The sequence below is a fragment of the Cicer arietinum genome, chromosome 7, assembly GCF_000331145.2.
Source record: "Cicer arietinum cultivar CDC Frontier isolate Library 1 chromosome 7, Cicar.CDCFrontier_v2.0, whole genome shotgun sequence".
Taxonomy (NCBI): Eukaryota; Viridiplantae; Streptophyta; class Magnoliopsida; order Fabales; family Fabaceae; genus Cicer; species Cicer arietinum.
This window is the reverse complement of record NC_021166.2, coordinates 35,251,947-35,264,176: the sequence shown is the minus strand read 5'-3', so window position 1 is coordinate 35,264,176 and position 12,230 is coordinate 35,251,947. Positions and strand designations below refer to the sequence as shown.

Sequence of the window (12,230 nt, the reverse complement as noted above, 5' to 3'; positions counted from 1 at the left end):
ATTACACATTATATTTTATATTCGAATTTAAATTTAAAACCTTACAATTTATGTGAATTAATTATAAACATAATTACAATCTATTTTAAGACAAAAAATAAAGAGCACACTATTATATAAATATTTATTCAATTAGTTAATTATTATTTTCAGAATACTAATATATAAACATTACTTAATTATATTCATTAATTATATTTTTTTAGAGTATCATTAGTTAATTATGGATCAATTTTTTATAAAATTTAATTATTCAATAAATTGATTTGTAAAAAATTAATTTATAAATAACTTCAATATTCATAAATTTATTTTTGAGATTAAATTTTTTTACTGATAAATTTATATATGAGAGGATGAAATATTCGATTACTATATTATATTAAAATATCTAACAAAAGTTGAGAGATGAACTTATTAATTTATAAAATTTAACAAATTAATTTGACACGGTTATGATCCTAGAGATAAATTTGTTTATTCACCGGTTAATTATTAATGCCATCTATTTATTTTTCCCAGTTCTTCGTACTTCTATTCTATGTGCTCGTTTGCGTGTGTGTCTGAGAGAGAGAGAGAGAGTGAGTCGGTGAAGTGAAGAGTGAAGTAGAAGTAGAAGTACTCGCTCTTGTATCAATCACATTCACAGAGAAGAATGAGAAATCATATCTTCTTTTACGCTTTTGCTGTTCTCTCTCTCACTTCCTTTCTTCATTTTCCAGCTCACGCTGCTCCTTCAGGTAAACTAACTTGTCACTTTCTCATTTCTTCAAACTTTCCTTTTCCTTTTTTGTTTCTTTTCTTTTTCTATTTTTTATGGGAAATCTGAAGTTCGATCCTTTTCACCATTTTACAAAGCATTTCTTTTTGGGTTATTTTCCTTTCTGTGTCTGTTCTTTCTCTTCCAATTTGTTTTGCTTAGTTCTGCAGCTGAAATCCAATAAAATTTAACCTGCTACATTTTTTAAAAATATGTTATTTCCCCATAAAAATAATTAAATTTGTTCAATAATTTTCTTCCTTTATTTTTATTGGGTTAATTAGACTAAAGAATGTTAATTTATCAGGAACATTAATCAAGCATCTATCTTCACTTCTCATACGGAAATGGTCTAACACCAAGACCTCTCAATCAGGTTGGATGTTTTTATCTTACAATCCATTTTATTCTATGATCACTAGTTTGTTAAATGTATGGTGAAATTGAATGAATGGTAGCATGTGAAATGTAATTTCATTGTTGCTTTTTCAGATGGAAATGCTCTTCAATTTGAGAATGGTTACATAGTTGAGACTCTTGCGGAAAGAAACGATATTGGGGTCATTCCATATAGAATCCGTGTCTCCGACGAGGATGAACTCTTTGCTGTTGATGCAATTAATAGCAACATTGTTCGAATCACCCCACCATTGTCTCAGTGTATGTATTGTTGTCTCAGTGTACTATTGCCTTTTACAACTATGGTCAATTTTGATTACTCGGACAATCATAGCTTTGGAGTGTATTCTTTGGATGTTCTTATGTTCTTTTATGATTCTTTAAGTTGATTATTTCTTGTATTTTGCAGGCAAAACATAAGATTAAGAATGATGATAATTTCTTTTGTTGTTGTTGAGATTTTAGTCTTTTTATTGGTTCAACTTGTGCATGTCTTTAACAACTAAGTTCTAAGTGTTTGTAACCTCAAAGAATGCAGTTCAAATCTCCTCGGGCATGGTTGTAAAATGACCACTAGAGTCACTTTAATTAATAATAATTTCCTCCATTCCCAATTTACAAAAAAATAGTTATGTTCTCCAGACAAAAATAATGGTGCAAAAGGAAAAAAAAAAAGCCTAAGCTTCATTGTACTTTGTTTATGTATTGCAAATAGCAGCATGCCAGCAGCATCAATTGTAGTTAATTCCCTCTTTTATCTCTTTATACTAATGCAGATAGTAGAGGAAGATTGGTAGCTGGGTCATTTCAAGGCTACACAGGTCATGTGGATGGAAAACCAAGCGATGCACGTTTTAATAATCCCAAAGGCATCGCTCTCGATGATAAAGGGAATGTTTATGTTGCTGATACTCAGAATATGGCCATCAGAAAAATTGGAGATGCCGGTACGTGTTAATTGATTTAAAAGAATATAAGTTTTCAGGATCTAGTTTAGACTAATATGGTCTACTGGTATTTGACAATAACAAAATCGAGTTTGAATATAAATTTACTTCTTAAAATTCAATAGAGAAGTGTTATGTTACTATGTGAATTGTGAAAAAGTTTGTTGACCTTTTGTAACTGATCTTTGTATTTTTTAGGTGTGACAACCATTGCTGGAGGGAAGTCAAATGTTGCAGGCTACAGGGACGGGCCTGGTGAAGATGCTAAGTTCTCAAATGATTTTGATGTGGTGTATGTTCGGCCAACCTGTTCCTTGTTGGTCATTGATAGAGGAAACGCCGCTCTTCGGCAAATCTTTCTCAACCAAGAGGATTGTAATTATCAATCTACTTCAATTTCTATGACAGGTTTCAATTCTTAATCTTTTGTTTGAAATGTTTGTTATAATCATTATCTCATGATATGCTGAAATATGATAACAGCCCTGTGCTTTTTATTTTACCTTCCAAACTTGTATGTTCAAAACAGTTTTGAATGACTTTTTCTTCACCTATGACTACACATTTTGTGTTTGCATCACGTGTTTCGGATGTTAAAGTTCTGGTTTAGAATTTTGATATTACCCACCCATACAAAGACTAAAAGAAAAGAAAGATGAATAAGGGCACATCATTACCAGTTCTGAAGAAAGAACTGAAAAAAAGAATATATGCTGATTGTATTGTTTGGCATCAGTGTTGTGGAGACCAATGCAAACATCAGTTGCCCCGGACAAAATCTTAAGTGATAGTTTGCTTGCATCACTTTAGTTGCGCTTTTTTTTTTTATCTAAACTGGGGATGGTGATTTTTTTAGCAGTTTTTTTATGCAATCGTAGGTTTTTTAGATTTGCTTCTGTTGTCAAGTTATCAAATTTAAGGGATTGGTTGTAAACTAGACTTGTCTGGCAAATACATAAAGGGACTGTTTGTTTCATGTCAAGGTCATAGTCACACAATTCGCTTGAGATGCCTGCAAACTGTGAACTGGTACGTGGGTACCGGTTCGCGATACTTTGCAAATTTGAGCAGAGAAAAATAAAACGAGTGAAATAAAAGTGAAAATTAAAAAGGTTTTGGAAAGTGGGTACAGCTGGTTTGTCTTGTCATTCCACCTTTTTTGCACTATTAAGAGGTTTTGGGTACTTGGGGGCAGAATTGAGCAGTGGGAAAGAACACTTTCATAAATATTTTGTAGTAAAGAATATTTAACTTTTGGTTAAAAAATATTATTGGTAGCATACTACTTCCTATTAGTTTGTACTAGTACTATGAATTAACAAGTACTGAAGCTCTATACCCCTTACGTACCAAATTCTTGGCATGTAGCCTACCGCAAACTCGTACCTGTACCACATACCACAACTAGTTGGGAATTATGTGACTATGGTCAAGATCTACCGAAGAGTCAAACTTTATGAGTCTATTGTAATGTAGGTAGCCATACCTTGCATTTCTACATAAGAGGATGATTCTATGACTTGAACTCATGATCTTTTAGTTATACATACTCTCTCCATTCAAAATATAAGCAAATATTGGTCAAAGAAAGTTGATGTATTTGATTCAAATTCATCAACTTTCTTTGACTCATTTTTGTTTATATTTTGAGACGCAATAGTACACACCAAAGCTCCCCTTCTTTAACACATATTTTGATTAAAACAATGCCACATTTGTAAATTCACTGCAGTTTTGATAAGTGAAGTTAAATAATGGGGCATCTGAAAAATGAAAAACAGAGTTTTAGCCTTCTTGTTAGCTCAGAGACTTTGTTCAATTTTATTAGTCAAGTGGCTGCATCCTTATTATTTTGTCCACTAGATCATTTCTATTACCAATGAACTCTTGGATTTTGATATTAAATTGCACTATTCTTGATGGTTTTCTGCAGATATCCTTACAGTTGTTGGTGCTGTCATAGTAGGATATGCTGCATGCTTGGTTAAGCAGGGATTTGGATCCTCTTTCATCTCAAAAATGGTATGTCTACTTTTCCTCAATAAAATTTGTAATTATAAAATAAAGAGCCATTTGACATTTTGCCTGCTGCAACATTGCAATGTTCCAACAGTTTTATTTGAAATTGGAAGTTAACTTCAATTTTACTTCTTGTTCATTTTCTAAAATGGAAAATAAGGGTTTGTTTATTTTGGGAAAATATCTTCTGTTTTCATTTTCTACATTTGTGGAAACATTGAAAATGTCAAAAAAGTTGTTTTCAGTATTTTCGGAAATCCATCATCCCTAACTTACATTTCATCTTCTCTCCATCAATGATTCACTTCAAGAGTCTTGCATTTTTTTATTAGCAAATTAAAACGAACTTAAGAAAATGAAACAGAATTTTTTTTACAAAGTAAACAAACCCTAACTTTTTTGGTTCCTCTTTGTTGTCGTTTGGTATGGGTTGCTGTATGACTTCCCACCCCTTGTTTCCTTTCATCCTCTTCCCACCAAACTTATTTTCTCAATGCCTTTGTATATCATAATGTCAGAGACCTAATATTTAAATATTTACGCCACAGTTTCCTTTTATGTTGTTGAAAATAATGTCATTGTTGGTAGTTGACTAATTGCACTGCATACATGCTGCAGCAACCATCAGAAAGAGAATTTAAAGACCAAGCAAGCAGTGAGACTAAGCCGATTCTAGAGCGAAATGATGAAGAAATGGGATGGCCATCTTTTAGACAGCTTGTTGTTGATCTTTCGAAGATCTCTCTCGAAGCGTTGACTAGTTTGTTCCTTCAATTCGTACCCTCGTATTTCAGACCTGACAGCACCAAGAGAGGCCTCACGCCACTGAAAGATCGTCTTAGAATGCCTGAAGATGAAATGGTGCCCACATTGGTCAAAAGGCAGAGTGCTCCTGCTCCTCTTACTGAAAGTAGGCAGGTCCATCTTACAAGTGGAACTGAAAAATATTCAGAAACTAAGACTGCTAAGGTAAAATCAAGCGTTCCAAAGGACCCTTCTTTGCCAAGCAAGCACCGTTCATCAAAGAGACATGAGTATGCTGAGTTTTATGGATCAAGTGAGATTCCACCTCACACTAAATCCAAGAGCCTGAAACAAAGGTCAAAACATAGGCAACGGGAAAAGAGTGAACAAGTTTTGGGGGCAGTTGGAGTCGAGCAAAAGCCGCCTGAAATGAGGGCAGTTGATTATGCAAATACAAAATATGACCCTTACAATTACAATATGAGCACTAAGTATGTACCCGAGGATACGTCCCGTTTCAATCCTCATTAACAGGTTTTAACTATTTTGTTTATGGTTTACCTGTATTCTGTTGTCCTTATTATACATTGGTTTGGAGTTAGTCTGTCCTTGAAGCTATATTCTGACTAAAATTTTGTGCTTAGTGAAACATGCATATGGGGATGTAATTTCTGACCAATTTCCTTACAATTTTTTTTATAGAATTAGCATCAGCTACATATAAATCTGCTCATTTCAAAGAGAACTCTACACTGAAGTATGCTACAAGTCTATGGGTTTAAAATATGTAAATTAAATGCCTCAATGGAGGAGTCAATTTTTCAGATAATTCAATAATGGCATGATACAATGAAATGAAGATCAAACTTAAAAGTAGAGCTCTAAATTAGAAGTACGTGTAGTGTAAAAGACGAGGATTTTGGAATTCTTCTTTTGATCTAAGGTTTGGTTCAGTTTAGTAAAGAAAACTGAACTTGAAACCAATCAAGTCAAACACAAGCCGACCTGGTTTTAGTACAACCCGAACTGTAATTATCTTGGGGAGCACACGTTTCAGATTTGGTTCTGCCAATTTCATTGTAGAGACCAAGGTTTAAAATAAAAGAACGATACCTAGAAAACGGTTGTGACAAAATGGTATTTATACCCTTGGTTACCATTATTCTCCATTTCAAGGTAGTGAAAAAAAAAATCATCGAAAAATCTGCATTTAAACACAGCATATCGGATTTTTTTAATCTAAATATCCCTTTTTTTTTAATTTAATTAAATTTCCCTACTTTTAAAAAATATATATTAAATTGCTCTATTTGTTTTACACTTTTAAGAGTTCGCATCCCTAATCCACGACTAACAGAAGGATTGTTTTTTTTACGCAGGAGGTCGTCAGATATGTGATTATGTACCAAGTTTTTTTTTTCTTTTTCATTTTAATATTTGAATAATTGTTAATTTATTTAACAAAAAATAATAAAAATACTATAAAAAAACAAAATTATATTACTAAAATAAAGTAGAATACATTAAATTAAAAAAAAAAAAGTAGTTGAGTAGATGTGCTAAAATAAATACAGTGTCATATTATTTTAACAACTATTTTACAATAAATTAACAACTTAATTTTATTTTCTTAACAATTTTCTCCTTTTTTGCCTCCGATCTAATTAAAAAAAAAAAACAACAACAATAATAATAATAATAATAATAATAATAATAATAATAATAATAATACAATTTTTTCCTTTTTTGCCTCCGACCTAATTAAAAAAAAAAAACAACAACAATAATAATAATAATAATAATAATAATAATAATAATAATAATAATAAAAATAAAATATTGTTCATGTAATAAAAAAAATAATTAAAAAAAATTAATATTATAATAATAAAATCAAACAAAATATCAAAGTTAACGCGGTTGAGTAGATGTATCAAAATAAACAACGTCTTGTATTATTTTGTAAACTCACTTCTATTCTCGAGTTAAATTAGCACTTAATATTATTTTGTTAGCAACTCTCTCCTATTTTTTCTTCTAATATAATAAATAATAATAATAATAATAATAATAATAATAATAATAATAATAATAATAATAATAATAATAAAGTAAATTATATTAATAATTTCAAAGAAATTACGTTAAAATGAAAGAAAAAATACATCAAATTTGAGTAAACGTGCCAACAACGTTTAGATAATGTTTTCAAGTATGACCATAGATCCGACATAATCAAAACTTTCTTAGTACTTTTTCTGTAGTGTACATTTATGTTATGATGCGTTTACTCTTTGAGCGACCTTTCTTGACTCTCCACATTCGAGGATTCTGACGCACATTAACACTTTCATATTCTGGTCAATATCCTTTGTTTGATATAGATTTGAACGTTTCGTTGTAGACTTTTAGTATTGTTTCCACCTTGTACACATCAGGTATAAGGCTCCAATAATAATATTTTATGCTAGAACATGCTGCTATCACATGTAAATAATGAATATATATAGTTTGATATTTTTCACCGTTGCACCACTTGTTTGAAAGGTTTACACTGAAATGACCAATTGATCGTCTTTCTCTTGGATTAACACTCTCGCGGACCATAAAAGTATGGTTGCTCCGATCAAAACTATCGAATTTATGACTACCGGATTTACGTATTTCGAATTTCATAAAGTTTGTGCATTTTTCTGTGTATACCTTGACCAGAAGTTAAAATTGATGCGTGTAGTTTTTCCATGGTTGGAAACAGTGTCTCTGTCTTATAATAAGTTGATTGGACCAAAATAGTTATGAGAATGTTGTGCGTGCCTTTTAATACTTCGTTGATGACTCCACAAGGTTGGTTGTCATATGACTCCAACGACTACCTCAATTATATGTTTTAATTCAATTTTCTCGCGGTATGTTGTCTAACCATTTCATAGCCTTCGAATTTACTATGTCGATTTCTCTGCTGTAGTATCTATATGTAGGCTCATTAATTAACTTGTATTGCAACAATAGAAAATGTGTTAAGTTTTTACCATAACATTTTTAAAAATTACACTAATTATAAAAAATAAGAATGAAATTATTACCCATAACAATAAATTTTTTCTTCAATGCATTATCCTTAAATTCCCTCGTGAAATTTTGTGAAATATGTCGGACGCAGAAGACATGCATTGATGGAGGATTTTCTCATCCTTTATTTGAATTATTATAAGCACTTTTAATGGATTCATGTCTATCTGAAATCAAACAAAAAGTTGGCTTATGAAGTGACATATTTTCTCAAAAAAAAAACTCCAACTCTCTCTTGTCTCACTTTCCACAAGAACATAAGCAATAACAATTACCACTACTAGAAAATTGCATTTTAGCTGCCATATTTAGCGTCGGCCCCCGGCTCCGACGCTAACTAGCGTCGGTCCAGCCGACGCTAAGGTAACAAATTTTATTTTTCAATTTTATTAACAAGTAGCGTCGGAATGGCCGATGCTAACTAAAATAAGACATACACTAGTTTATTAATTTAATTTTTTATTTTTTATATTAATATGTAGCGTCGGATGGGCCGACGCTAAGTTTATGATTTTTTAAAATTAATTTTTTTTAATAAACTCAGATGAGCACTCATATTGTTAAATTAATTAGAACGCGAGCCCTCTCACTCACACTCGTCATCGCCACTAACCCTACATTTTGAACCATCACTGATTCTCGACCCTCTCAACGCCATGAATATCACCGCCGCATCAACGGTTCTATCACGTCACCCACTCGGTACCCTAGCTATCAAACCCATCCCCTTCTTGAACCCAAGACCCTCTCGAACCCGTGACTCTCTCGAACCCGTGACTCTCCCGAACCCCGTCACCGTCACTCAAACCCGTGACCCTCTCGCCGTTCAGTGTCTCCTTCTCGCGCTCGTCTGTGGTCCATTCTCAATGTAAGTTTTGTCGTCTCACTCTTAGTGTAGCCATCTAGGTTTTATGGTATTTCAGTTGTGTAATGTGAAGTAAAATTTGGTAATAAGGGTAACTGGTAGTGGTAATACAGGAACAGTGGTATACTGACATTTTTTCTGCCTTTCAAACTTTTTGGATAGATTGCATGATTTCTGGTTCATTTTTTCTGCCTTTCAAACTTTTTGGACAGATTGCATGATTTCTGGTTTCCATTATCTGTTCCTATGGGCTTGGTTCTTTAAGTTGTTGCTTTCTAACTATCCCAAATGCATTGATGCAGGACATGGTCCCCTGTATCCTGGTGAATTTCGATAAAGAACAAATCGTAGTTTGGAGGGGGAAGGATTATAAGCACTTGAAGGGTATGGATGTTGTTAATTTGATTATACTTTGTTATTAATATGGATGTTGTTGATTTTGTTTGTTGATTTATCATATTTGTTTTCCAACAAATTTTTATTGTTCTCTATTGATTTGTTCACTTAGCTTAAATGAATATCATTATTTTGTAAAAAAAAATCCAATTAAGGAAAAGTTGTTTTCGATACCTTAAGTTATTCTTTAAAATTGAGAGTTTTTGTGATTGTTAATGCATTAATATTTGATAATCTTTAAACAAAGAATTGTTAGTTGATGACTTAATGTTGTTATTGTTGTTGTGGGAGATTTTTAGTGCATCAGTTCTGTTTAAATACTGCATCGGTTCCGTTTAGTGCATCGGTTCTATATGAATGTGATTTTTAAAACAAATATAAAATTATTCAATGCTGTTAAATGCTTTTGTTAGCTACTTTTTCTCCATATGTCTGCATATGTTGTGGAGGTTGAAAGGCTTCATATAGTACAATATGCTAAAAATTAGAAAGGTATACATCCTGAATTTTCTAGATTATTTGGAATACTAATTGTGGGATTCTATATTTGAACTTGATTTTAAATTTGAATGGAAGCAATAATGCTTTACCTTGTACACAATGGTAGTTACTAGGGATTGCTTTTGAATTATTAAATAGTTGTCTGTCTTGAAAATGATATGTGTGGCAGATCTTGAATAAGATAGATGTGCATAGCTAAGATACCAATTATAAGTTACAGGGATCCAATAGTATGCAATAGTTGAACAATTCATGTAGCAACATCTTATATCTATTACTTCATGTTTATTTTGTTAAAGTTATACTTGTTGTGTAATGAAATATATGTTGAGATGTGAGTGACTTGTTGAAATAGTATACAGTAATTTCCTAGCAATAGATTAAATTGAGCTCCAGAATATACATTACTCAAACTACACAGATTTGACCTGCATAAATTGACCTCCATAATTTGACCTACATAATTTGACCTGCATAAGGCTGATTTGGAAAACCTCGCCGAACTCTGTAAAAGTGCAATCTAACTAAACTAAAATATGATGTTCAATGCAAGTTTGGATTTAGCCGGAGGAACAATAATTTTACCTTAAATTAAAGGTGAAAATTGGGGAGAATAAATCATACTACAAGTTCTGCCACAGTTTACAATGTACTTAACATATTTGACTACCAGATTGCATGAAAGAACAATTTCAAGCTGCACATTAAATTAGGATACCTGTCTTCACCAATTACAATTTTGGATTTTGAGACCATGATTATGTGAGAAGAGTAATTGTCATTAGATAGTTTGCTGTCCAATCTTGGCATCATAAGTCAGTCGCAGAACCAGAGTTTTTGAATAGGGGAATGCTAATAAGTAAGACTATTTTTGGTAACTATTAAGATAAGGTAATTGAATAGAAATTGATTATACTTTAATTTGATTATACTTTGTTTAAATTCTACTTTAATTTGATTATACTTTGTTTAAATTGCTCCTGATTTAATTTGATTATACTTTGTTATCAATCTAATGCTCTAACTAATTAGTTAGTTGCATCGTTATGTAGTGCCATGTGTCGATGCCATGATATAAATTGGAAATTCTGTTGTTGTTTGAATATTAACCTCTGTTCTGTTGGAATTTATTCTATATGAATCAGATATATTGCATAAAATTGTTAGGTTCATGAGTTTATTTATCTCTATAATTTTTCATACTTATTTAGTGATTGACAAGTTAAGTTTTGGTCTTATAGTAAATGGATCGTACTTGGATGTACAATAGGGTATATGAAAATAGACGCGAATCGAAAAAGGAGTATGTTAGTGGTGTTAAATATTTTGTGAAGAGGGCTTTGAAACAACCGATTTGTATATCTGAGGGAGGGATAAGGTGTCCGTGTATAAAATGTAAGTGTATAAAGATATCTGCAGCAACTACTGTTAGACTTCACTTGTACCGAGATGGATTTCAACCAGATTATTGGATTTAGACTGAACACGGAGAAGTGAAGCCAATGGTTGAAATAAGGGGTGATTCGACTAGTAGTAGGATTGTGCATCATGACGACCAATTTAATGCAATGGATGAAATGGTGTTTGATGCTTTTAGGCCTTATCGAAATGTCCTTGATGTGAACACTAACATGGGAAATGAGACATTTGCTGAGGATGAGTTGCCTAACGAAGATGCAAAACGGTTTTATGACAAGTTGATATCCACCAACAAGCCCATCTACGAGGGGGCTACCCAATCAATGTTATCAATATATGTTCAACTTCTGGCAATTAGGTCTAATTGGCATGTTCCACAAAAAGGTATAGATTTTGTTACAAAAATGCTTAAAAGTGTATGTTCAGTGCCAACATGCTTGCCCAATAACTATTACCAAGCAACACAATTGGTATCAAAGTTAGGGTTGAAGGTTGAGAAGATTGATTGTTGTAAGAAAGGATGTATGTTATATTACAAGGATGATAACAAGTTATCTGAGTGCAAAATTTGTCATTCTCCTAGGTTCATTCCACGTAGGACTGGTATGGGAAAATACAAAGATGTTCTAGCAAAAAGAATGTTTTATTTCCCTATCATTCCTAGATTACAAAGATTGTATGCATCAACAGAGTTTGATAAAATCCTTATACAGGTTAAAACAAACACCCAAACAATGGCACCAAAAGTTTGATAAAGTTTTGCTTTCTAATGGATATAAAATAAATGAATCTGACAAGTGTATTTATAATAAATTTCATAATGGAAATGGTGTTATGATTTGTTTATATGTGGATGATATGTTAATCTTTGGCACCAATTTAGATGAGGTGGAGAAAACTAAAACTTTCTTATCAAAAAATTTTGATATGAAAGATTTAGGTGAAGCAGATGTGATTTTAGGAATTAAAATCATTAGAGATGGAGTAAATATTGGTTTATCTCAATCTCATTATATTGAGAAAGTGCTAAAGAAATTTGATCAATTTAATTGCAAACCTATTTCTACTCCATTTGATCAAAATGTTAGTTTACAACCACATAAAGGATGCC

The 12,230-nt window shown here is 32.0% G+C and overlaps 1 protein-coding gene across 1 annotated transcript; it reads left to right on the top strand.

The window, feature by feature from the left end:
- Positions 1-529: 529 nt before the first annotated feature.
- Positions 530-5,614, top strand: LOC101515185 (uncharacterized). The gene is made up of 7 exons (XM_004491701.4): positions 530-740; positions 1,068-1,136; positions 1,253-1,420; positions 1,936-2,106; positions 2,305-2,514; positions 4,040-4,128; positions 4,744-5,614. The coding sequence occupies exons 1-7, from the start codon at positions 656-658 to the stop codon at positions 5,398-5,400; spliced, it is 1,449 nt and encodes a 482-aa protein (XP_004491758.1). The 5' UTR covers positions 530-655; the 3' UTR covers positions 5,401-5,614.
- Positions 5,615-12,230: the final 6,616 nt, after the last annotated feature.